This window comes from Pleurodeles waltl, chromosome 4_2 (assembly GCF_031143425.1).
Source record: "Pleurodeles waltl isolate 20211129_DDA chromosome 4_2, aPleWal1.hap1.20221129, whole genome shotgun sequence".
Lineage (NCBI taxonomy): Eukaryota > Metazoa > Chordata > Amphibia > Caudata > Salamandridae > Pleurodeles > Pleurodeles waltl.
The window spans coordinates 1,021,922,037-1,021,947,916 of NC_090443.1; the positions used below are offsets into that span (position 1 = coordinate 1,021,922,037).

Consider the following 25,880-nt stretch of genomic DNA (forward strand, 5'->3'; position numbering starts at 1 on the left):
GCTCCGTGTGTGGGGTAGTCATTGGCGGGTACCCAGGCTGGGGAAGACGCTTCAACTAGTAGCCGAGGGGTCCTTTTCAAGGCCTTCTGCCTAATGCACAAGTTCTACTATGATCTTGAGTGCTCTTTTCCGTTATGTATTTTTCTGCAGAACCTAGACTTCTGAGCTCAAGCTCCCTCTTGCTTCCACAAACTGCATGTTTTAAAGACCATGGGTTAGGATTGCGCTCAATGGTTGGAGTCAAGACCGTAACCTCTGGAAAATGTTTAGAGATGCAACTCAGGACCATCGAGGACCAGTTGGCTTTTCAGAAACTGATGAGGATTTTGTTATATCTTGGATGCTCTGCTTCTTCGATTCCAACTATGTTGATCTATTTTTTATCACGTTTTTAGATTTTTAACTATTCTGCTACCACCAGGAGACCCCCTTGGGGCGAATCAAATAAAATCAATCTGATAGTGGGTGTGCCATGCTTCAAACACATTTTGACAGAGTTGTCATGGGAGCAAGTCATTAAAGTGTTGGAATATTTCATGAATGCCTCTTTACAGCTGCCTGCTGTAAAATGCACAATTTGGCCACATTTTGTTCTGCATTTCGCTCTGCTGGAGAACTCTGAAACTCTCCTGAAAGAGGTCGAGCCTGCTCCCCTCACCTCACTCGGTGTCAGTCAGGTTGGGACATACAGCGCAGACATCTAAAAGTTCTGCAAGGAACACATGTAGACCAGTGCTTGAAATGGAAAAATAGAAGTGCAGGTACTCTCCAATTAAAAGTATTACAGTTTTCTTGAGAAGTGCAGGTACTCTCCCTCTCAAAATAAAAGAGTGCCAGTACTCAGTACCGGACAGCACCGGCCCATTTAAAGCACTGATGTAGACATAAATGCGGCCACAATCGGGGCTAGCTTATCTGTAACTAGTAAAAAGTCTACGAAGTTTGTATTGTGCTGAGTCACCTGAGGGAGTCCTGGCTCAGATGACGTCACATATGTAAATGCGTTTTTCCAAGAACTGAGGCCTCTTTATCAGTTAAATTGCTGGCGGACTTGGTTCAGTGGGTGATACCGCTGGAGCGCTGTCACTGTGTGACCCACACAGCAGCTCCGGCAGGGACCTGGATCCGGACGCAAGGTACCTGCTCTCTTGGGGGAAAGGTCCACCAGTCGAGGAGACTCCCTGGTTGAGGGGACATTGCTGGGATCAGACTGGAGGGATCAGGGGAGGGGAGTCACTGAAGGAGGCTGAGCGAGCTAATATCCCCTTAATATTTTGAGGCGCACCCCCTTCTCCCCTCCTTTTCCCCTCTTCTCCATCCGGGGTGATCTACAAAGGATGTCTTTTTAAGCGTTAATACTTTCTTACCCATTAATAACGTTGTCACTTTATAGTATCAAAAACGTAGCCACTGGGACAGGAAGATGGTTTTATTTTTTTACTTTTATGAACAGCTAATTAGTGTGCGTCTCATCACTTTGCGAAGGAGTCACGTGACCCCCTGTTTTTGCTGGGGTTAACATCAGCGGGGATGCCAGTATTGGTATATTTATTCTTCTGTTTCTGAGGAAGGAATTGTTTTCGCGAAGGGAAGTGAGCACAAAACGCTTAATTCTGTTTTCTGGAGTGGGGAAGGATAGTCAATGCATTTCATTCGTTACTCAATACTTCTGCGTATTTAGGCGAAAATGTTTCACTTTTAAGACTGATAGTTGACACATTCATGCTCATTTTGTATCATTGTCCCATTAAAAAAAAATCCATCTGGTTCAAGGGTAACTGTTACCCAGTCCGAAATATTTATATGTGTATTATGTAAATTGTAGAAAAATGGAAGATTGCAATTATCGGCTGGAACTGAATCATCTGATTAGGATTTTAGATGCATTTCTCACCAACAAGCGAGCAACCCACTGAGCTAACTGTAATCACAACCTGTGACGTGGGGTAAACCGAGACCTCAGCAGCGAGCAGTGTAACCTAATGGACCTGTCTCGTTGAGACTTTGCAGGGGGCCTCTCAAGCTTTGTTGCTACTGGATTTAAACTAATAATTATCAGGTTACGAACAGATATTTGCAGCAGGAGCTCAACTTGCTGAGCTATCAGAGACTGGGTTTTGCATCATGGTTAAATACCGAAGCATGTCAAGGCTTCACTCTGCTATCCAGCCAGAGTATTTGGAGCTCTTATTTAACCGCAGACAGGCCTCTCCAGGCAGCAGGGAAGCTGACTGGCCACATTTTAACCCTGTATAATGAGTTCTTTATATTTGACTGAATTTGTGATCGGTTATTTAAACTGAACTGCATTACGAAGTTAATGTAAACTATTAATGTTTCTCAAGTGAAAGTTACCCATTATATCAACTGTAGAAGCATGAAACGACGAGCCAGCCTGTAAAGGATGCGAACCAATTAGCTATACAGATCTTTGCAGCAGGTGCATTAGCCCTGAGCTATTGCTGCTTCAAAGAGGAAAGTGATCTAATTAAATGTGTTCAGCCCAAATCATGTTATGAATGTTTCTCCCTACAGTGTCAGTGGTGGGGTCTCCATACTTTGTTGGGACGAGATCCAAAGTAGTGGAAGAAGGAGGGCAAGGGATGTGAGGAATAGATGAAGGGACTTTGAGCATTTACATACAGAGTGTGGCACAGTTGCAATTATAACCTGGTTCCATTTTCCCAGTAAACAAGTCTTGAAAGAGTCTGTGGCAAAAGTGGCCATGACTCTTGCCTGGGCTACTTGAGAAAGAAATCGTCAATTAGCTTTTTAATAAACACTCTTGGCCTTGGCACAGCCTTCCCTTACCTGGCACCCTTACCCGACCCCAGATGTGGAATGAAATTTTAAGGGTGAGGGTGGGATGTGACCCAATCTACTCATCCCACATCCCATGTGCGATGATCCAGGATAACAACGGACTTTGCACTTGTCCCCTGAGTGTAAAATGTTCCTTGTTACACATGCTTATGGATTGTGGTTTTTATGTTTCTAACCTGATTAAGTGGCATATTTACAAGCCCCTTAGCGCTGCCGTAGCGTAATTTTTTTTAAAGCTACGGTGCCACCAAATAGGCACTCACCCTGCACCATATTTACAAAGTGGCGCAATGCTAGCAAAAAATGGCACAGTGAAATTTAGAAGATTTCACTCCGGAACTCTGGCATAAAGTGATGCTCGGCTATGTCCTATGGGCCTTCCTGAGATTTGCTGGACCAGCATCCAAAGTTTTGGGCCAGTCCAGCAAAGCGCAACAATAGCGTCAAGAATTTTGACGCTGCTGTGCTAACATGTGCCATGGTGACATTAGGGTGGTGCAGGGCGATGCAAAGAAACTGGTGCGTCGGAGCCGATGCCCAGTTCCTTGTAAATGTGCCCTTAAGTTTTTTAAACCCTTATTTGTAAAGTATAGAACAGTACAAAGGGTGAAGGCAATGGAGTTGCTGTCCAAAAATACTCTATTTCGATGTGGCAGTAGGAATTGCTTGATTTTTGCACTGTCAAACAGAGCTTTTAAGATGGGCTACAGTAGGGTGGGAGGTTTAAGGGAAGGACAGGTGGCTTTTAAGTTTATTTTATATTGCAAAAATGTTTTTGTTGTCTTAGAATGTTTTATGGACAACTGTCTTAATAACCTACCCCTACAGTGTCAGAGAACGTTACAGTGCAGTGTGCATATGTGCACTATGATAGCTCAGTGTGCATCGCAGTGCACTAATTCTAGTGAGCAGGGTAAGCCAGGGCAGAGGTGCATCCTGGGAGTTCTCCAGTTCTGGGAGAGCATTGATGCTGTACCACACGTAGACGTGCTCTGTGTAGTGAAGTGTTATCTGCCAGAGAGTTGAGAACTGCAGGGCGTTCTCTGCCCTTTTAGGGGTCTAAACCTATCTTTTTAGGACAGAGAGACTTTGGGAATGAAAATACACAAAATACGACTAAAACCTGTGCCTGTAATTCTTAGGCATAACCCCGCATTCAGCCAGATGAGCATTTTGAGTAATCTTCTTGTACAGCTTGACTTGGGCCAGCGCATGCTGCACATCAGACAATCAGTGCATTGTGAGAGCCCTGTGAATGTCTTACTACTAGAGAGCATCGGGATAGAGGTGCATTGAGAGTGTTGATGATTCTTCAGAAATCACAAGAATAAGGGTATGTTAGACTTGGCATCCTTGGCGTGGTCTCCCAAACTTTTTGCCTCTGCTTCTCAGGTTGTTGATGTGTGCTGAGCTCTGTCTTTGCTGTTTGTGATACTCTGGTCACTTTACCACTGCTATCCTGTGCTAAAGCGCAAGTGCTCCTATGTAAAATGTATGCGTAATTGGCTTTCCATGACTGGCATATTTGATTTACTAGTAAGTCCCTAGTAAAGTGCACTAGAGGTGCCCAGGGCCTGTAAATCAAATGCTACTAGTGGGCCAGCAGCACTGTTTGTGCCACCCACCTGAGTAGCCCTGTAAACGTGGTTCAGACCTGCCACTGCAGTGTCTGTGTGTGCAGTTTTAAACTGCCAGTTTGACCTGGCAAGTGTACCCACTGCCAGGCCCAAACCTTCCCTTTTTATACATGTAAGGCACCCCTAAAGTAGGCCCTAGGTAGCCCCATGGGCAGGGTGCAGTGTGTGTTAAAGGTGGGACATGTACTTACGTGCTTTACATGTCCTGACAGTGACATACTGCAAAATTTGTTTTTCACTGTTGCAAGGTCTATCTCTCGAGGGGGCTGCCTTTAAATATCCTTAAAGTGCAGATTCCCTTTTGGAGCAGATAGATATAGAGTTTGGGGTCTCTGAACTCACAATTTAACAGTACATCTTCTAGTGGTGTTGGTTTTAAGATTGTGTGTTTGAAAATGCCACTTTTAGAAAGTGAGCATGTTCTTGCTTAGACCATTTCTGTGACTCTGCCTGTTTGTGGATTCCCTGTCTGGGTCAGTTTGACAGTTGGGCTGTTTGCACCTCTCTCTAGACAGTGACACAAAGGGAGCTGGGGTGTAGTCTGCATTTCCTGATGAGCCATCTGTGCTAGGAGGGAGGGGAGGAGTGGTCACTCACACCTGAAATGGCTGTACCTGCCCTCACACAATGCAGTCTCCAACCCCCTGGTGAGTGTCTAGGGCCTGGCCTGGGCAAGGCAGGATCTTGAAAACATCAGAAACTTCTCTTTGAAGTAGGCCTACTTCAAAGGCAGAACGGAGTGTAAGTAGAGCACCCAAACCCCCTAAAAATTAGATTAGGAGGAACCTCTGCTTGGAGAAGAGCTGAGGAAGAGCTGCCCTGCCTGTAACTGTGCTGTGTTGGGCTATCCTGCAGTTGCTGCTTCTGCCTGTGCAAGGGGACAGAGACTGGACTTTGTTGCATTCCTACTTCAGAAGTAACTCCAAGGGCTTGGAGTAGAGCTTGCCTCCTGTTTTGAAGCCTCAGGACAGCAAAGGCTTGGTCAACCAGACCTGAGTCTACTTGCTGTGGACTCTAGCTTGCTAGAGGGTGCCATTTCAGTTCCTGGACCCCTGGAAGCGAATTCCTGGAGAAAAAACAGTCTAACTATGTCGGAGGATGCTGTGCGACTTCACAAAGGACGCCATTGTGCGGAACCGCAACACTGCTTCCCCAGAGGCAGTGGACCTCGCAGAGTGTGACGGCGACGACCCTGTGAGCTGACACCCCTACTCCAGAGCTGCAATGCTGCCTGCCCTGAGGCCGTGGACCTCGCAGAAGTCTGACGTCCCTGTAGGCCTTGTGTTGCTGCAACCACTGATCCCGCCCGACTTTGCTGATACCAGAGTGTCGTAAGTTCAACGTTCGTGAAGACCCGATGCCATTGCAGAGCCTGCGGCCCTGTGACATCATCACAACCCTGTGAAGTTGCTCCGCAGCATCGTGAGTCCGCCGGACTTTGCATCTGCCAGAACAAAGGGATCGACTTCGCATCTGAAGACGCTTCACCTCCACCGTCCTGCAGTGAGGACCCGATGCCGCTGCGCGCTACCGCTGTCCTTCTGCCCCGTGGCACTGGAACCGACGCCATATCGGACCCAGCAACGCCGCTCTCCCCGACTCTGTGTACCGGCCTGTTTTCTTCTTGTTTCTTAAGGTACTGTACCTGGGGCTCGAACGACTCCATAAACGGTGCCACTGGCGTCACACTGTAGGAAAAGACTCCGTCACGACATCGCATAATACCAACTAGCAGTATTTGTGCCTCAAGGCACTGTTTTCATACTTTTAAGTGCTAAACTTGTATTTATTGTATATTGTGGATTTTTATCATATTTGGTCTTGTTTTCTTTAGATAAATATTAACTATTTTTCTAAACCTGTGTTGTGCCATTTTGAAGTGGTTCACTGTATTACTGTGTGTGTTGGTACAAATACTTTACACATTGCTTCTGAGGTTAAGCCTGCCTGCTTGTGCAAAGCTACCAAGGGGGTGAGCGGAGGTTAACTGAGGGTGAGTCTCCTTTACCCTGACTAGAGTGAGGGTCCTTGCTTGGACAGGGGGTAACCTGACTGTCAACCAAAGACCCCATTTTTACCAGGGTACATTACAAGAACTCTGTTTATGACATAATACAAGAGGTGCATTGTGAGAGCCCTGTGAATGTCTCACTACTAGAAGGCAACAGGATAGATGTGCACTGAGAGAGCTGTGATTAGATTAACCCAGCTACGCTTGCAGTTTGGGAGCTCTGTCTTTATTTTATTACCTTGGATGCCACTTCATGTGACCCACAGGAATAAGCGGTGCTTAATTTGAGCCGGTGGTTACCCGTACAGGCCACCAACCATTTTTTTCAGGGACCGCCACTTATTGATGGGAAAACGGCTATAAAGTGAAAAAACGAGGACCTACCTGCAGGAGTGAGATAAAGGAGCAGGGAGTGTCAGGCAGTACAATAAAGAGGCCTGAGGTGTATTGGGGACTACGCAGCCTTGCTCTTCAGAGCGCTGACATTTAATAGCATCAACTGCGGCTTCTAGGCACAGCTTTGGGGAACAGCACTCATTCCTTTCCAAAGTAAGCACTAGGAATGGTAACTGGGGAGAGCTCTGTATATGCCTTATACTTGGACACAAGTGAATACAGCAGATCAGGCTTGAGGGACATTGTGAAAGCTCTCTGAATGTCTCTCTGCTCAGATGCAAGTGGATACTGCAGCCTGATTGAAGTGCACTGTGAGAAATCCACAGATGTTTCAGACCTTGGAGCCGACTGCATGATGCAGGTCAGGGTGGAGGTGCATTGAGAGAGCTGCACAAGTGTCCCAGGAGTGTGATGGTGGTCTCTGACATGCCACAACACTGTGAGAGCTCTGTAGATGGCACAGTAATGAGACCGTGGCAGGTTATTATCAGGGTTGAAGCACATACTGAGAGCTCTCTGGAGTTATCCCTGCTGGGATACAGGTGAACAATGCAGATCAGGGCAGAGATGCATTGTGGGAGCTTTGCGAACATCTAGGAGCTGGGATGCTGTTCCATACAGCCGATGTGCTTGGAAATAAACTGTGAAAGAGTCAGAAATGTGTATGTACTTAGTCCCTTATTTATGGGGAACTGGTGGGCAGCGCCGCAAGTCTTCTTGCTATGCTGCCCTACGTCAATGTGAAAGGCAACGAATGCACCATATTTACAAGATACGGTGCATTTCTGTCCTTTCCCCCTGCGCTGGCGCACAATTTGCTGCCTAGTGCCAATGCTGGCACCATTGCAACATGCTGCAAGAGTTCCTGCATTGCATGCAGGATTGTTTTAGTGCGGGAAGGGACACAACTGCATAACCATATATGCCAAAATGTATATAGAGGACATTTTCCTCTTTCTATGTGTGCTGAGTTCTACAGCACACATGGGAAGAGATAAAAATGAGGGGAAAATACAATTATTTCCCTTTATGCCACCCCTGGGGAGGCGTAAGTTTCTGATGGTGCCCCAGGTTTACATGATTGAGGAAATCTGTGGCAGCGTCAAAATCCATGGGTGTTGCATAGGAAAACCCACTGCAATGTCCATGGAACGCCTCCTGGCACAGAGTAAGGTAACGCAGCAACTTGCACTGCCTTGACATACTTTATATCTATGAGGCCATTCAAAACCATGCAACCATGGGGGCTCCTCCGCGGCCTGCAGCAGCAGCTGCAAAACTTTTATAGTAAAAACATAATAAACTATGTTAATTATGTTTTTACTGCAAAAGGGGCGTGGCCACGGGCATGACAGGCACTGAGGGGGAGTACACAACACTCCCCCTCAGTGCGCATGTATGTATGGCCGGCCGTATCGGGTCAGCCAAACATACATGCGCAGTAGGCTCTGTCCAAACCGGCAACGCAGTGCCGGATTGGAGAGAGCAGACAGAGGCTCCCATTCTGCCTCGGAGTGCCCAGCCAGGGCGCTCCATCCAATCCTACCACTGCTTTCATGCTGCCAGTAGAATGAAAGCAGTGGTAGGACTGGACGTAGGCCAGGCTGGGAGCCTGAGCCTGTCTCTGCAGATGAGGAACAGGTTGGAGGTGGCGCGGAGTGGCGAAATAGGTACATTTTTGAATAACGTATTTATTTTTTGATTGCGCTAAAGCGCCCCTCCACCCCACCCGTTCTCCCTCCCGTGAGCCGCGACTGCATGCAACATGGCTTTGTGTGGCCTTATAGATATGGTTGAAAGGTTTGCATCACCAGAGTATCACCAAAAGTGATGCAACCGTGGTGCACGTCTCTCATAAATATGCCCCTTGGTATTCACTGCATAATACAAGGCAGGATAGAAGAGGTGGATTGTGAGAGCTCTGTAGATATATCACTACGGAGATTAAAGTGCATGACATGTCAGAATTGAGGTGTTCTGTGAAAGGCCAGTAGAAGGCTCAGTAGTGTGACAGAGGCACATTACAATCAGAATCGGGGCTCATCGTGGCAACTATGTAGATCCCTCCTCACTGGGACACAAATGCACAGTGCAGGTCACAGTATAGATACATTGTGGGCACTCTAAGTGCATCTCTACACTGGCACACCTCTACAAGCTGCAGATTGGGTAAGATAGGCATTGTAAAAGAATCATAGATGTTTCAGTATGTGGGGTCCAATGCTTGATGCAAAACAGGAAACAGGGTCACTGTGAAAAAGATAAATGATTATTGCAGTACTTGTGGTCCACTGCTTGATGCAAGACAGGATGGAGACATATTGGGAGTGCTACACGGATGTTGCAATAACGTGTTAGTGGCCCATCACTGGTCAGGTCAGAGAAGGACTGAGACAGTGGTTTGTCACAGGTCAAGACAGAGAAGGACTGAGATAGTGATCCACCACAAGTCAGGACAGCAGAGGAAGGACAGAGGTAGTAGTTCATCACAGATCAGGACAGAGGACTGATATAGTGGTCCATCACAGATCAGGACAGAGGAGGACTGAGATAGTAGTCCATCACAGCGCAGGACATAGACGGCCTGAGGTAGTGGTCCTTCACAGCTCAGGACGGAGAAGGACTGAGATAGTGGTCCATCATAGGTCAGGACAGATGAGGATTGAGGTAGTAGTCCATCGCAGGTCAGGACAGAGCAGGACTAAGATAGTGGTTCATCTCAGGACAGAGGATGGCAGAGTTAGTGGTCTATCACAGGTGCGGGTGGAGGAGGGCAGAGATAGTTTCCATCACAGGTCGGGACAGAGGAGGACACTGAGAGCGACATGGATGTCTAAGACTCTCTTTACTGAGATAGTAGTGCATCATAGGTCAGGACAGAGGATTAAGGTAGTGGTCCATCACAGGTCAGGAACGAGCAGGACTGAGATAGTGGTCCATCACAGGACAGAGGATGGCACAGATAGTGATCTGGCACAGACTGGTCGGGGTGGAGGAGGGCAGAGATAGTTGTTCATCACAGGTCCGGACACAGGAGGACTGAGATAGTTGTCCATCACAGGTCAGGACAGACAACTGAGATAGTGGTCCATCACAGGTCAGGACAGAGAAGGACTGAGATAGTGGTCCTTCACAGGTCAGGACAGAGGAGGACAGTGAGAGCCACATGGATGTCTAAGACTCTTAAAAGTGAGATAGTGGTCCATCACAGGTCAGAACGGAGGAGGACAGGGATAGTTGTCCATCACAGGTCGGAACAGAGGAAGGCACAGATAGTGATCCATCACAAGTCAAGACAGAGGAGGACTGAGGCAGTGGTCCATCACAAGTCAGGTCAGTGGAGGACTGAGATAGTGGCCCATCACAGGTCAGGACAGAGGAGTACTGAGGTAGTGGTCCATCACACGTCAGGACAGAGGGGGACTAAGACTGAGGTCCATCACAGGTCAGGACAGGTCAGGACAGAGAGGTACAGAGATAGTGGTTCATCACAGGGCAGGATAGAGGAGGACTTTAGATGTCTGAGTACTGAGATAATGGTCCATCACAGGTCAGGATAGAGGAGGACTGAGATAGTGTTCCATCACAGGTCATGACAGCAGAGGAATGAGATAGCGGTCCATCACAGGTCAAGACAGTGGAGGACTGAGATAGTGGTCCATCACAAGTCAGGACAGAGGACTGAAATAGTGGACACTCAAAGGTCAGGACAGCGGAGGACTGAGATACTGGTCCATCACAGGTTAGGACAGCGGATGACTGAGATACTGGTCCATCACAGGTCAGGAGAAAGGAGGACAGTGAGAGCCATATGGATGTATCAGGACTGAGATAGTAGATGAAAGCAGAGGACATACGCATACTGTGAGTGTGATAGTGGTACATGACAGGTCATTATAAAGGCGCGCTGTGAGAACTAATTGGATGTCGCACAGTGTTGCACAAGAACAGGAGCACCACTTCTAGAATTGTGGTATTTAGGACTCAAAGTAGAGAAAGTCCTGAGGAACAGAGCAGTCTAGATAGGGTGCACGAAGTAAGGTTTCTGTAAATATTTTTGGCAGTGCATCAGAACTGTGTAACAGAGGTTTTAACATGTGCAAATTGAGTCTGCAGGTATTGAAGCTGATCGAGTAAGTAACATTTGATGCCAAGGTAGGCGCTTACTGTTGTTTAGTTTGGACTCTCTCAGGGCAGCAACAGAGGTGCAACATCCTTCTAGAGTTAGATAGAGCAGAATTCATGCAACTTTCTATCTAAAAGACCCAGAATTAAATCGTAGTACACCTGGCCCTTATGCCCGGGCCGCTGTGTGTGCCAGTCAGAAGTGTGAATGAGCCACAGCACCAAGGGCCAGATGTAGGAAAGGATTTGCAACTCGCAAACGGCAAAAACTGCCGTTTGCGAGTTGCAAATCGCATTTTCCTATGCAGAAATGCATTCTGCGAGTCGGACGGACTCGCAAAATGCATTTCAGAATCGCAAATAGGAAGGGGTGTCCCCTTCCTATTTGCGATTCCTAGTGGTATGCAATACCATTTGCGACCGCATATGCGGTCGCAAATGGTGTTGCAGTTACCATCCACTTCAAGTGGATGGTAACCCACTCGCAAATTGGAAGGGGTCCCCAGGGGACCCCTTCCAGTTTGTGACTGGACCCAAAAACATTTTTTCAGGGCAGGGAGTGGTTCAAGGGACCACTCCCTGCCCTGAAAAAATACCGAAACTAAAGGTTTCGTTTTTTTTTTTAAGTGCAGCTCGTTTTCCTTTAAGGAAAACGGGCTACACTTAAAAAAAAAAAAACTGCTTTATTTAAAGCAGTCACGAACACGGAGGTCTGCTGACTACAGCAGGACTCCATGTTTGCGAGTGCCCATAGTCGGTATGGGGCCGCAATTTGCGACCCACCTCATGAATATTCATGAGGTGGGTCATTGCGACCCCATACCGACTCGCAGACGGTGTCTGAGACACCGTTCTGCATAACATTTTGCGAGTTGCAAATAGCGAGTCGCTATGACTCGCTATTTACAACTCGCAAAATGTTTCTTTGCTACATCTGGCCCCTGATGCCATAAACAGTCTAAGAGTCCATCCAGCAGGATGCCCTTTGTCGACTGACTTTAATAAATGATCCTGCACCTCTGACAGGTCTGACTGATTGTCAGGTCCTGGTTTAAAATGAGGCTGAATCAGAACCAGGCACAAAGGGAAACCAGGAAGGTACATAACTGGATTAAAAGTCAAAGGACAATGCAGTGTGTCTCTGTGTATGTCTGTATCTTTGTGAATGTATGTGTCTGTGTGTATCTGATTATGTTTATAACTGAGGATGTGTGTATATGTGGGTTTGTGCGTGTGTGTGGGGGGGTCGGTGTGTGTGTGTGTGTGTGTTGGGGCAGTGTGTGTGTGTGGGGGGGTTGGGTTAGTGTGTGTGTGAGGTGGGTCAGTGTGTGTGTGTTGTGGGTGGGTCAGTGTGTATGTGGGGGGTTGGTGTTTGTGGGGGGGTCAGTGTGTGTCAGGGGTGGGTCGGTGTCTGTGTGGGGGGAGTCGGTGTGTGTGTATGTGTGTATGTGTGTGTTTTACACGCAGCTGGTTGCCTTGCTTGGCATAAGTCACCAGGCAACCTATCAAGGTCAATCTGTTAAATATTACTTCATAGGCCACCAAGTGCCTGCACTGGCTTGTTTGCTGCATTCACCTTTGCTCCCATTAGAAATTAAATGTACCAAGGAGATAAACAGCGTAGAGCTTCTAGGTAAATTCCAGTGGAGATGTGAGGCTTAGAAGTAACACAAGAAAGCTCTTATTTTATAGATCAGACTTAGCTTGAAGTAGCAGTGCAGCACTATAAAGAGAACTTTTTTTTGCCGTAGAAATATTTCAAACATAGGATACTGTATGTAGGAGAGTCAGCTGTAAGAGAGTGTGGTGTCTGAGGCCTAGCTGGCTTGGGCAATGACCCAGTTACTTACTGGTAATTCATTACCGTTATTCCACCTTGTGCTCGTCACAGTCATAACAAATGAGGTGATGTCGCCTCACAACAGGCAGAAAGCAAGAGGAACATTGAAAGGTAACCCATCCTACCTGGGTGCCATAAATGGGACTGGCACTCCTAGCATCTCCTGTTTTGTTTTCCTACATAGCTTGAACAAAGATGTGGAAGGTCCCTGCCTGGTTTGGGACTTTTTTGGGGCTTTGTTACCTTTCCTTGCTGGGCCTGAGCGGGTACATGCTTCCAACATTGGAGCGGCGTTGTCTGCAGAGAAGATTCTGATGGAAGTCCTCCTCTCAAATGAAAGGCTAGTAGGTCCTCCTTTCCATTGTGGTGAGGATTGGGGTAAAATTGAAATTATTTTCTTCTTCTGCATCCTGGGGTGTGCGGAGAGAGCTTGCTGCCACTGTCAGAGGACCGAAGTGTAAGGATAGCTGGGGCCATTTTATGCATGCGTGGACTTTTTGTTTTTTGGGCGCAGAGTGTAGCAAGCCCTTCCGACAATATAAATAAAAGGAGCCGGTAAGCATTTCTGGTGGTCTTGATGTGATTGAGCATTTTTGGTGATTTTTTGGCGAACTGAGATCTTTTGGGAACGGTTAGCTTGTCTCCATTATCACCGGATGAGCAAGCATGCATCAAAAAGGCACACTTTCCTTCATCATCTGAAGTTTCATCTGGGCATTCTCCTTCTCCAAAATGAAGGCAAGTCGGTGAGGAGGATGGGACGTTTTAGAAAATTGCCCTCTGGACTTTGGCAGCCTTTAAAGAGACTACTTCTAGCCCTGCTCTAAAGAAGAAGCTGTCAGAGACAGTTTCTGATGATTCAGGGTATTAAGATACACATGACGAGGTTCCATCTTCTGTGGTTTTGAAAGGCAAATATATAACTAAATAAATGTTGTTAAATGTGCTATCTCACAGTAGCGGTGATATGGAATTTCCTGCTCTGGAAAGGTTGGATACCTCTGATGAATCACTCCTGCGACAATTCCAGAGGCCTTCTAATGTTGGGTTGCCATTAATTAGTTTGTGTTGGATGTTATCAGGCAAGAATGGAAGGTTCCTGATAAAGTAATGTTGCCTCCATTCATGACCAAGCTCTATCCCCTAAAGAATATGGACTCAGTGTTGAAGGGCAATGTGCATGTTGTGTCAAAGTCTTGTGGGTCAGTCATCAATGGCCGAGGAGAATATTCAGGAGGATCCTCCAGATGAGAAAGTGGACTCTGATTTGAAAAATGTTTTCTCAGACTCTCATTGTGCCATGAGGTCTGGGATCAATGGGTCCTACATGGCACAATCTCTGGCCTCAGACTGCAAAACACTCTTTACATCTTTCCAGGATCAATCTGAGTATGGAGTGGTAGATACAGTTTCTGTCTGATACATCATTCAACATTGAGGTTGGCAACTTTGGCAGGAGGTGCTTCCATAGCTGCTAATATGAAAGACTAGAACACAGACACAGCAAAAAGATCAGCTGAACACAAGATGCCCTTTGAGAGTTCCAGACTCTTTGGCCCTGAACTCGAGGATAAGCTCCATTATATCTAAAAGGAAAGGAAGTATTTTTTTTCTTTAAGCTTCATTGTTCAAGAGTTTCAAGCACTAAGTCAATTTTTCTTTCTGCCAGTCTTCAAGGAGACAGTAAGGGCAAAAGCAATATTCCACATTTCAAGGGAAGTCTTCCTTCAAATCCTTCAGAACGCAAATACAGGATAGAAACATCAAGAGTCAAAGATTCTGACTATGCGGCGGAGGGGACATCTCAGTTAAAGGTTAGGGGACAGATTCAAAGACTCATTTCTCACAGGCAAAGAGTGATATTGGATCAATGGGTGCTTCAAGTGGTCACCACAGGGTACTGAAAAGAGTTTTTATGGGACCCAGCTCCTATGAGGACCATTCATACTCCTCTGCCCTGAGATCAAACCAAGAGAGAAGCATTATGGAAAGGGAATTAAGCTCTCAACCTTTCAGCATTCAATATGTTTTCTTTTGTGGAGATGCCTATTGTGTGTCATTGGCGAAACCCAGTCCCTTTCCTGACTCCCTTTAGTATGCGTCCCTTCCACAGTGGGGGTTGATGGATAGCCCAACCAATCTGTACAAAATTGTCTGTGTGTAACTAATATAATTTCAACAGCAGATTCCCTGTAGGACAAGGTCAAAAGTAGTCTTTAAATCGATGAAGGCAACATACTGTAGAGATGTCCTGAAGTCAAGACAACAGTCTTCTGTTTGACTGTAAGGAAACAGAAGACCTGATCAAGATTAGTGACTCTCAGCCTAAATCCCACCTGCAGATGGAAAAGCATTTGTTTTTATTCCATCCAAAAAGTTACTTTGTCCAACACCTGATTGTAGATTATCTCCTATAAATTATCAATTAAATTTACTGGTCGATAATTCCCTGGACAAGTATAGGAACCCTTTTTTTCCAATGAGTATAATTTACGTGCAAAGTATTGGAGATTGGAACGCTGGGTACTATTGAATTTGAAAGTTTGTTTATGTAGACACTACAAACAGTGGACTCTGAATGAAACAGGTCGGATTTGAGGGCTTTTATAGCGTTCAAAGTATCAATCAAAGAAAATTGGATTCCTGTGATGTTACTCTGTTCTGTGAGTTGAAATCAAATGTAGATGTAGATGAAAGGTGGGTAGTGAAATTTAAGCATTCTATGGGACGGGCACTATGTAAAGCGAAATGGTCGGAACCCCATTCATTGGGCTGAATATGTATTTAAGGTTTCGTTAAATGACCCCATTTTCTGTTGGCAATGAGATGTCAAAAGGCCTTTGTATCCTTTAGATCAAATGCTTCCTGCCAAATATCCCAGAACTTAACTTTCTTGCTTCTTTTATAGTTGGTCCTAGATTCTGTTTTCTTACCCTTCTTTATCACCACTCAATCAAATCATTTTACAGCTCTGCAAATTCTATCATACCAGCCATGTTTTTCTGAGAGTGAGTGACTTAACACTCCCTCTTTTGTAAAGAGCTGTTTTAAGTACTCAAACATTCTCCTATGGGTTTCCATTATATCTTGATTGCTTACACAATCAAGAGCAAATAAATAAAAAAAGGGACAAGTACTCCATAGAATTGGTGAATGACTTCCTGTGAGCAAATGGTGTCGATCCACTTGATATTATTTTCTTTTATTTTTAACTACAGCTGAATCAAAAACTTGTTAGCCCACTCAAATACTTTTTAATCATAACAGCAAAGGTTGTGGTCATTCTTGGGCCTTGGATGCATAGCCATATCAACCATCTCATGCCGAATATGAAGGCTCATCATTATGTAACCAAGCTCTTCTGGGATTCCCTCCTAAAAGTGTGATGTCCAGAGCTATCTGATATGTATTGGCCATTATGGGTGCAAAGTCCATAGGACAGTGATCATTTCACTTTCTAGAGTGCTGCCCTTGAGCTTCTATACCTTGGAGATGATGATAGAACTCTCCAAAAGTCATCTTCGTCTATGACAAGCTCAGATGCAACCCCAAAGGGTTCACATGAAGTACTTAGATATCCTGCAATCATAATATGGCAATCTTTGCCAAGGAATTCTAAGATAGTAGCCATTTTCATTAAAATTATGGAATCTTTGCCAGACGGTGTGCATCTATAGTAGATATTTAGCAAAGGCAGTTGTTTTGGCATTAAAGTAATAATCAGTCCTAAAATATCCTTGGAGCATGTTGTAATTAGTCTCTGTTTGCAATTGAGGGAAACTTTCGCTCAATCAGGCCTCCTGACGGCCCTTAATACTGCAAGTTCTAAATACCATCCTATGAACTGGTGCAGTGGGCCAGGTTTCCTGAAATAGGCAAAAGTCAAATCTCATGATAAAACAGCCCCACGTAAAATCTGCTAGTCTAAACCTACACACAACTACCTTACAGCTAGTTAACAAAGTATCGGGCAGGTCAACAAGACCAACACTCAAGTCATCAACTGTATTGAGGAAAGGGGGATGAAGAATCAACATATCCCTGGTATTTCTGTTAGCCAGGTAGCATTTTTTGATACTATGCGATTCAGCCGGCTTACTCTTGTTCAAGGTGCTATTAGGCTTGAATATCAGGACTGGACTTGCACCCAGGACCACTACTGATTCTGGGTCAAACAATTAGGAGGTGAATAAATACAAATTTTTGCCATTTACATGACTATAATTTTAAGGGGCATAGGGATTATCTAGGTCTGCCTTGTTAAATTTTCTATCTTAAAGACATTATATTCATGGTCAGAAGAAGCTCATAGAGTTAAGCTGTAATTTTTAAAGTACAGCCTCCAAACTTTTTTAAAATGCTTTTGGGGAGGGATGTTAAAGACATTTAAACCCCTGGTTCTGCTCAGAGTTTGCATGAGATATGGACAGTGAGTATCCAGTTAGAGGAAATCTAAGCTCCAGTGTAATCAGTCCTTGTACCAGACCTGTGCTATTGTGATGTAGTACCACCGGCCTGTCAGTACAGAAATACTGTAGTTATTTCTCTTAATGTTTCTCACATTCCATGTACAAAAGGGCTCTGCAGAAGGCACTGCATCAACCAAGCTATCCAGCAGCACACATGTAGGATAAGGTTTTAATAAACAACACCCTGTATGGGTGTCTTGTATAAAAGGAGAAATAAGATATTACACATAGTTGTGGGTGAAAAGCATTTACTGAAATGCATTATTAGCAAAATCCATCAAAGAGGAATTTGGTATGAAAAAGTGCCAATGATTGAGCCTTTCAGGCCCATAAAACTTTTTGGTAGCTGCTGACTATCTGCAGTTTTGGGGCCCTTTTAAGCATTTTGGCTAAAAGGATAGCCAATTAGACTGATTTTATTGCCACTGTTTCTACCATTCAGAATAGGGCCCACTCTTAAGGCCATTCAGATGGTCTGTGGACCAAACTGCCCGCCAATCATACGTAGGCTGGTAATCCTGCTGCTGTCCTTGGGCCACTGTGAGATCCCACCGGCTTGTTATAATTTGTCAGTTTGTGGCAAAAGGATCTACAGGCCTCAAAAATGCAAATTTGTGCCAGGATTCACATCTCCTTATGTAGGACCCAAAACAAATCTAGTGCTAATTAACTGCATGCATCTGTATGCTAGAAATGGTGTTTCTGGTAGGCTATGGCATGCACCTATGCCAGGCAGAACCCACCCACTCTAGTCAGGGTGAGGGAGTTACACACCCAAAATAACCCCTGCTCACCCCCTTGGTAGCTTGGCACAAGCAAACAGGCATATCCCAGAGGCAATGTGTGCACAAAAGACACATCACATGTGACACAATAAATATATTGCAAAGGAAACACAAAGTTAAATAAAAATAAACTGTATTGCATAAAACATTATTAGACCAAACACAACATGTCAGTAATAACCTGCTACACAAACAGTTGTAAGAACATCACACAGTTGCTAGTACTCTGCAAAAGCAAGCAGTAGTCATCTAAAACATATAGGTTACTGCTTATTTTGCAACACAAGCAGTAGTCAGGTCATCATTATTGCCAAGAATGCACGTCATAGAAAATGTGATAAGGAATCATTGTGAATGCACGTAAAATATTACATTCCCATGTAGCATAGGTCATTAACCATATCTCCCCAGGTCATGGTCTGCTGGCCCTGAAAATATGCTTGGTACAATAGCCAGATAAATATGACATGAAATGTAGATGTATATAGCACAGCTTATCACCTGTGAGGATCTCAAGGTGCTCTCCATGTGCACAGGGAGATTAAAAGATTTGCCCAGAATCACAGGATGTTGCGCTGATGTTGAGGCTCAAACCTGGATCCCCAGCTCCAGAGGTGGTCGCTCTGACTGCTGCAACCCGAGCCCTCCAGGGCTTCCCGGGCTGCTGCTTCCCTCTGAAGAGGGGGTGTCCCCGATCTGTGGAGTCCACAACACTTTTGCACTAGAGTAGGAGCCTGGGCTACATTGGGCAAATGCAGGTGCGTCTTGTGCCCGGGGAGCACGACAGATGAGCGCTCTCCCTGCGTTCAATGAGAGGCTGCCGGCGGGCCCCTCTCCACTTTCCCTGCATCGCGGAGTGGGGTAAACAACTCCGGTGACACGAGAGCACTTAGGCATAATAAATGACAGCGCTCTTTAAGTGCTACAAAGGGGAAGTAAAATGCAACCCTCCCCTCAAGCTGAGAGGACAAATGGGGAGGGGTACGCCACCCAGCCCCTAGCAACAGTTGGTGGATGTCCACAGGGCTGCAGGACCCAGCAATCAGGCCACAGCGGCAGTCCTTCTCAGTGACCTAGCAGGTCACAGATCAGCACAATAGCAGCAGTTCCAAGGCGGTCCTAAGAGAGTCCTTCCAGCAGCATCCAGTGTCCAATTCAGTAGTCCATTGGTGTCTCAAAATGGGGGGGGGGGGATGACCCTCTGTACTTATACTCATTTTGTGCAGTCTCCACAAAAGGGGGAGTAGGGGTTCCAACCAGTACCTACCTGTTCCAGAAGAGGCCCCTCTCTCCTCCAGCTCAAGACATCAGTGGGGGATAAACAAGCCCTTTGTGTGAGGCCAGGGCACAGCCTTTACAAATACAGGTGTACTCGCCTCTCCCAGCCCAGGAAGACCATTCAATATGTAGATGCACTCTTATGAGACCTCCACCCCATCTTTGTACAGGCTGTCTGAAAGGCATTCACAAAGCCCAGCTGTCACTTTACCCCAGACGTGGATTGGGGTTAAGCCGCAAAACACCAGAGTCATAAGCACAGAGCAATGCACACTTTCTAAAAGTGGCATTTCTATAATGGTAATAAAAAATCCACATATACCAGTAACCAGCATTTCTCACTACCATTACAACCACAGCAAACATACCTATGCTACCCCTCAGAGATTAGACAATCCCATTAGACATTTGTTAGGGCATTTCCAATTCAATCCTACAAGAAAGGCAGCACTCACAGTAGTGAGGAACCAAATAAGCTGATTGTCACTACCAGGACAGGCCGAACAACCAGACACATGTCCTGCTTTTTACCCACACAGCACCCTGCCCATAGAGCAAGCTAGGGCCTACCATAGAGGTGAAGTATATGTAGTAAAAGGGGAGTTCTAAGCCTAGCAAGTAACTAAGATGCCAGGTCCCTGTGGCAGTAAACTGTGCATGCAGGCCCTGCGCTAGCAGGCCTGAGACAGGTTTGAAAGGCTACTTTTGTGGGTGGCACAAGCACTCCTTCAAGCCCACTAATAGCATTTAATGTACAGGCCCTGAGCATAGGGATACCACTGTAGAAGGGACTTACAGGTATATTAAATGTGCCAGTTAGGTGTAAGACAATCATACCAAATTTTGAAGGGAGAGCACCTGTACTTTAACACTGATCAGGAGTGATAAAGTGCTCAGAGTCCAAGAGTTAAAACAAAGAGGTCAGAAAAAATAGGAGGAGGAAGGCAAACACTTTGGGGATGACCCTGTAGAAAGGGCCAGGTCCAACACTGGAAATGAAGATTAGGTGATCTTAGATTGCTTTAGAGTTGGGCAGAAGTCAACCACTCCCTCAGGTGAACAGAGCCACTGGACAGGTATTCTGTCTCTGATGCAGTGCCTGTACACTGTTTGCCCTGGTATTTATCATGTTCTGTATCAACCACAGTAATGCCAATTATGGAGGCCTACATGCCAAGGTGATTGCCTTCCTCCAGGGCTCTACTTCATGTAAACCTGCGAGGGCATTCTTTGCAACCTAAATGAGTATTAGTTGGACCAGGGATCTAGGATGGAGAACTTGGGAGTTTTGTCTACTGCCGACCTTTACCTTAATTCTGTTTGTTTTCTGTGGATTGTTGACCCTATCATTTGCTCCATACACTTCACTCTTTGACGTCAGGAGGTCAAAGCAGCTATTTCATAGGCAGACATTAGCAGTGGGTGGGAAGCTGATATGTTTCCATATGTTCCAGGATCATATTTACATGTGCTAGTAATGGAATGTTTCATGTTCTTGTTGAGCCCCTCCTAGGGTGTTTTGTATATTTACTTATATTATTTACTCTCCCTCTTTCCATAGCAAACCTAAACAGGGAGAGGCATTGTGTATTCTGTCTGCAATGGTTCAAGTCGCAGTGACTCCTCTGGTCTCCCTTGCAGATGAACCAGTGAAGATCTGTATCTCTGGCTTGAAACCAAACCAACTAGTGACGATTCGAGCCTCTCTCAAGGATGACAAGGGATTCCCATTCCACTCCAAGGCATTCTACCGTGGAGATGCTGCTGGGGAGGTGGACCTGGAGCGTACAGAGGCCACTGGAGGAGATTTCCAGGGCTTACTCCCCATGGGCCTGTTATGGGCCCTGCAGTCAATGAAGCCTTTTCACAGGCTGATAAAGCGAGACATAGTAGGCAGCCCATTGCAGATTACTCTGGATGTGTATGACTCCCTCCAGTTTGAGCCAGCTCCTGCGTCGCAACCTGTGGCTAGCAAGGTGTTTGAGAAGTGGTTTGTGGCCCCTGGTGTACAGCGAATACAGATAAGGGAAGGCAGACTCCGTGGGGCTCTTTACCTTCCTCCAGGTAAGTGAATGTTTTTATGGGATCACTCATTGGTCCTCTCATTTATATGAAACATATTTGTCGACATCATGTATATCACACTGTGGCGAAAGTAAGGACATCATTAATTGAAATAATTGTAGGCACAGAAAGTGGCCCAACCATGGTTAGTATCATAAACGGTACCTTTTGATGTAAACATAGTCATTATTTTTCAGCAACCTGAAAAGGAAATTCTCTTAGAAAACAGTACAATAAGAGTTATAGAGAGTAAGCTTCATCACACATTCCCATGGCTTGGCTTGGCTTCCGATACAGGCCCTCACATTTTGAGGATGGTTCCATTGTCTTATTTGGGTTTGCAATAGGTTTGGATAATGTGGTAATAAGTAGTGCTATTAATCGCTTCTCTTCTTTGATTGCTTTGTTTTACTTTACAGTCATGATAGCTTCTTGTTGGATTCAGTTTACACGCACAGAGTTACTTACACCGAGTGTAGAATCCACACATGTAACTTTACTCTTACGCTTGTGAGTAATATTACTACTTTGGGCTATTCACAGTTTATGAGTGTAAAATTGCTCAAAAGTGTAGACCAGTGACACTCAAAGTATGGCTCAGAGCCGCATGCGACCCTCCTGACCTCCACATGTGGACCTGGGCAGAACAACTGCACAGGGCTGCTGTTTAGTTGATCGAGCATTAACATTCAGGAAGACATTAAATAAACAGCAAGGCCCAGATTTATACTTGCTTTGCGCTGAATTAGCGTAATTGTTTATGCTAATTCAGTACAACTTAACTCCAAATTTATATATATGCACATTTTTGGAGTTAAAGTTATTTTTTGCTAGGGTGAACCTACCTTGTGTCAATGAGATGCAAGGTAGGCATTCCTGGGCAAAAAAGAACTCTAAGGCCCAGGCGCCTTATTTATCCTCTGTGTCAAAGTGGTGCACAGGACGGAGACAGGCCTAAGCCAGACAGGCCTAAGCTTGCGCCATTATTTAAAGCCTGGGTCAGGGCAGGCGTTAGGGGACCTTTAGGTCTATTTCCATGGTGGAACACCATGGTATGAGTCCACAGGTGCCCTTCCCAGGTCCCAGGGACACCCCACCCGCACCAGGGGGACACCAGGGGATTGGGGACCCCATCCCAGGTAAGTATACGTAAGTAGAGGTAAGAATTTTGTTATTTTTTCTAAAGTGCCATTAGGGACCCCAAAATGGGCCCCCATACATGGCACTGGGTGCAATGGCCATGCCCAGGGGACCCTTGTCCCCTGTGCTGGCCATTGGGGTGTTGGGAATGACTCCTGTCTTTTATAAGACAGGAGTCATGTGGTATGGTAGGTTTAGCTTCAAGAAATTACGCTAGGCTGGATAGAGTCATCTTTTTTTACTCTAACCAGCCTAATGTAATTTTTTGGTGCAAAACCCCCTTCTCCCATACCGCCACCCCCACCTGGCTAACAGCATTTTCCATGACGTTAACCCACCCTGTGTGCCGGATTGCACCATTCCCTAAATAAGACGCCTGGCCAGCATCTTGGAATGGCGCTAGCTGGTGGTTAACTTTTTCACTCAAACCTGCATCAGCACAGTTTTGCCTTGAAAAAGTATAAATATGGGCCCAAGTGTTTATTGAAGCTAACTGAAGTAGAAGAGAAGAAGCAAATCAGGTGTCTTATACCACTTAAATATAGAAACGCATGCATTTTTTCGAGACATTTTACAACAAGTGTTGAAAATTAAGATAAAGGGCCTCATTACAAGTTTGGCGGTCACAAGACTGGCAGCCTCACGCTGGCCGTCAGACTGCTGCAGCTGTGGTAGTCTGACCGCCACATTAAGACTGCACTTTGTAACTCCTTGCGCCACATTATGCCTGCGCCAGGCATAATGTATGCAAGGGGGGCATTCCTCTGTTAGGGGGGCCAAAAAAATGGTGCGAAGAAATCTAAAAGATTTCTTTGCGCCATTTTTTGTGGCATTTTTAATGCCTGCTCAGAGCAGGCGTTAAAAGGGTGCACACCATTATTTATAATGGGCCCCTATATACTGTTCAGGGTTAGCACCAACATGTTGGTGCTAATCCTGAACAGTACATCAATAGCTTAAAAAATTCAGATGCTATTGCCCCCTACATTGCCATGGTGCACAGTATTTTAAATTCTAAACTCATGTATTTCAAGGTGCATTACAGAACAAAAAGGAGGAAAAGTTAAACTAGACAATTAACTAGGATCACACAATTTGGTCAAGTAGGGAAGCTAGGACTGATCCCAGATTTTCTCATTTCGAATTGTACAATTCAATTGCATTCCAATTTAATAATCAAGTTACTTCCTTTTTACACTTGAATCTTCCAAGCTAGTGTTAGCACCCACCTTAACCCCTCCCCTCACAAAGCCCCACTCTCACACCATGCTGGCATCAGTGCGGCCCTCTGGCACACCACAGAAAATACTTTACAGCCCATGTGAAAATGTTTGCAAGAACCCATGTTGTACACTTACAAGCTTTCATGCCATGAAAGAAGGAGTGGAGTCACCTTACAAATATAACTTGCTATAGCCAAAAACAAACATGAGAAAGTACAAGTCCAGCACTAGGCATGGCCAACTGCTGATACTGCAACATCCTCTAATTGAAGATAATGGAAGGAGGGAAATAAAAAATAAGGTCAAATTATATATGAGGAATGTTAGTAAAAATAAATATTTTATAAATTTTTATTATAAAATATTCTGATAGCCTTTTCCTGATTAAAAAAATATTTTTTCATTGTTTTCATAAGACTAAAAAAATCTATTGATTCAATACATAATTTTCTGTAACTTTGAATTCATAATAAGGAAACGTAAACATTTTACTGGTGGAAGAGAGATCCCCGTGTATACCGTACAGAGAAAAATAAAATAAAATATTAAATTTGATAAAAAATAGAGAAAGTATTTTCGAATTGTTAGATATATCTTTATTATTTTCCGATTACAACCACACAAGGTTCACACGGAAATCACGTTAATGTAAATAAACGTTATATATTTATTATTAAACATGAAAAACAAGGTTCAAACATTAATAGCTTAATTTGAATATAAATTTTAATTATTTTGAAAACATTAAATTAAGTTAAAATTATTTTTATGAAGTGTACTTAAAAAACTTCACCTAAAGTAAAACAAAATCTATTATGTTTTGATAATTTTTAAAAGTTTAAATAATGTAATTCAATTTAACATTACTTCTCATATAGATTAATCCTAAATTTCCATCTACAATATTTTTGATGAGAGACTGTTGCAGTACCATCGATTGACTAATGTGAATGCTGAACTTACTCCATCCCTCAGTTCAAATACACGTACTACTGTTTTGGGCCCTTTTGTATATAGTGACTGCCCAAACCAGGGAAACAAGTTCAAACGAGTTATCATTAACACAATTAGGCATTCAAGAAGAATCAGGCATATCATTAATGATATTGTCTGAGATACAGAAATATATCTCAGGTCTGATTGTATCAACATTTGTTACGTTCAATCAAGCAGAGTATGCAAATTTGGGCTGGACATAGCTACAGCTAACCAAATTAGGAAATGCATGTAATGGTGCAAACACATGCAGGAAAAATAAAGGAAGGAGACAAAATTAATTTCAGAAAAATATGTCTTGCACTACAGAATACTAGCTAGGAAAATAAAAGAATGAGAGTCAGCGTGATAGATTCTATTCTACAAAAAGGGACATGTCAAGGGGCAATGGCAATCAGCTGAGAGAGGTATACCTCTCCAAGGGACAGCATTCAAGGGTTTTTCATCCGCAAAGCATCCAGATCAGTAGCAAAGTTCAGTCAGAACTGTCATCAGGAAGGTGCAAAGTGAGACTGCTAAGGGTCAAGGGGTCTGAAGATCTGCAGAGAGAATGCTCTAACCTTTCCAACTTTGCAACAGTTCGGTTTTCTCTCAAGTCTGTCATGCCAGTCTCTGGGGTTGAAACATTTGTATTTCTTTGCAGCAGTTTGTTTTGTTCCCAGGTTTTACTATGTGATCATCTCAGATCTGTGTGAACTCATATACTGGTGGCAACAATTTATTTCACATCATGTCCATAGGCCTGGATGTTCCTTTCCAAAATCCCTAAACTAAAAGCCTCTGTGTAATTGAACAGTGAATCTATTGCTACTGGCAAAGTGTATCATGCAAACAGAACCTAGTGAAAAACTCATGATAGAAAGAACATCATTCATCACTTTTACATGACTGCAAAACACAAGCTATGCTGGCCTAAACTATGCTAACACATGAAAATACAAAATGCATTAAAATACTTGTTAATGAAATACATATAATATGCAAACTTATCAATTCAGCACTAATAATATACTATCAGACTAAGTAAAGCAAGTCATTATAAACTGTAAATACTTTGTCAATGCATCACATTAGGTATAACAGAGAAGAGCCT

At 44.5% G+C, this 25,880-nt stretch overlaps 1 protein-coding gene across 1 annotated transcript in view; it reads left to right on the top strand.

Moving 5' to 3' along the window:
• Window positions 1-1,074: 1,074 nt before the first annotated feature.
• The window catches only part of LOC138293609 (acyl-coenzyme A amino acid N-acyltransferase 2-like), a 58,264-nt gene continuing 33,458 nt past the window's right edge, over window positions 1,075-25,880 (top strand). The window contains exons 1-2 of the mRNA XM_069232883.1: window positions 1,075-1,136; window positions 20,926-21,428. Coding sequence (XP_069088984.1) covers window positions 20,966-21,428 — 463 coding nt within the window. The 5' untranslated portion in view covers window positions 1,075-1,136; window positions 20,926-20,965. The remainder of the gene's footprint in view (window positions 1,137-20,925; window positions 21,429-25,880) is intronic.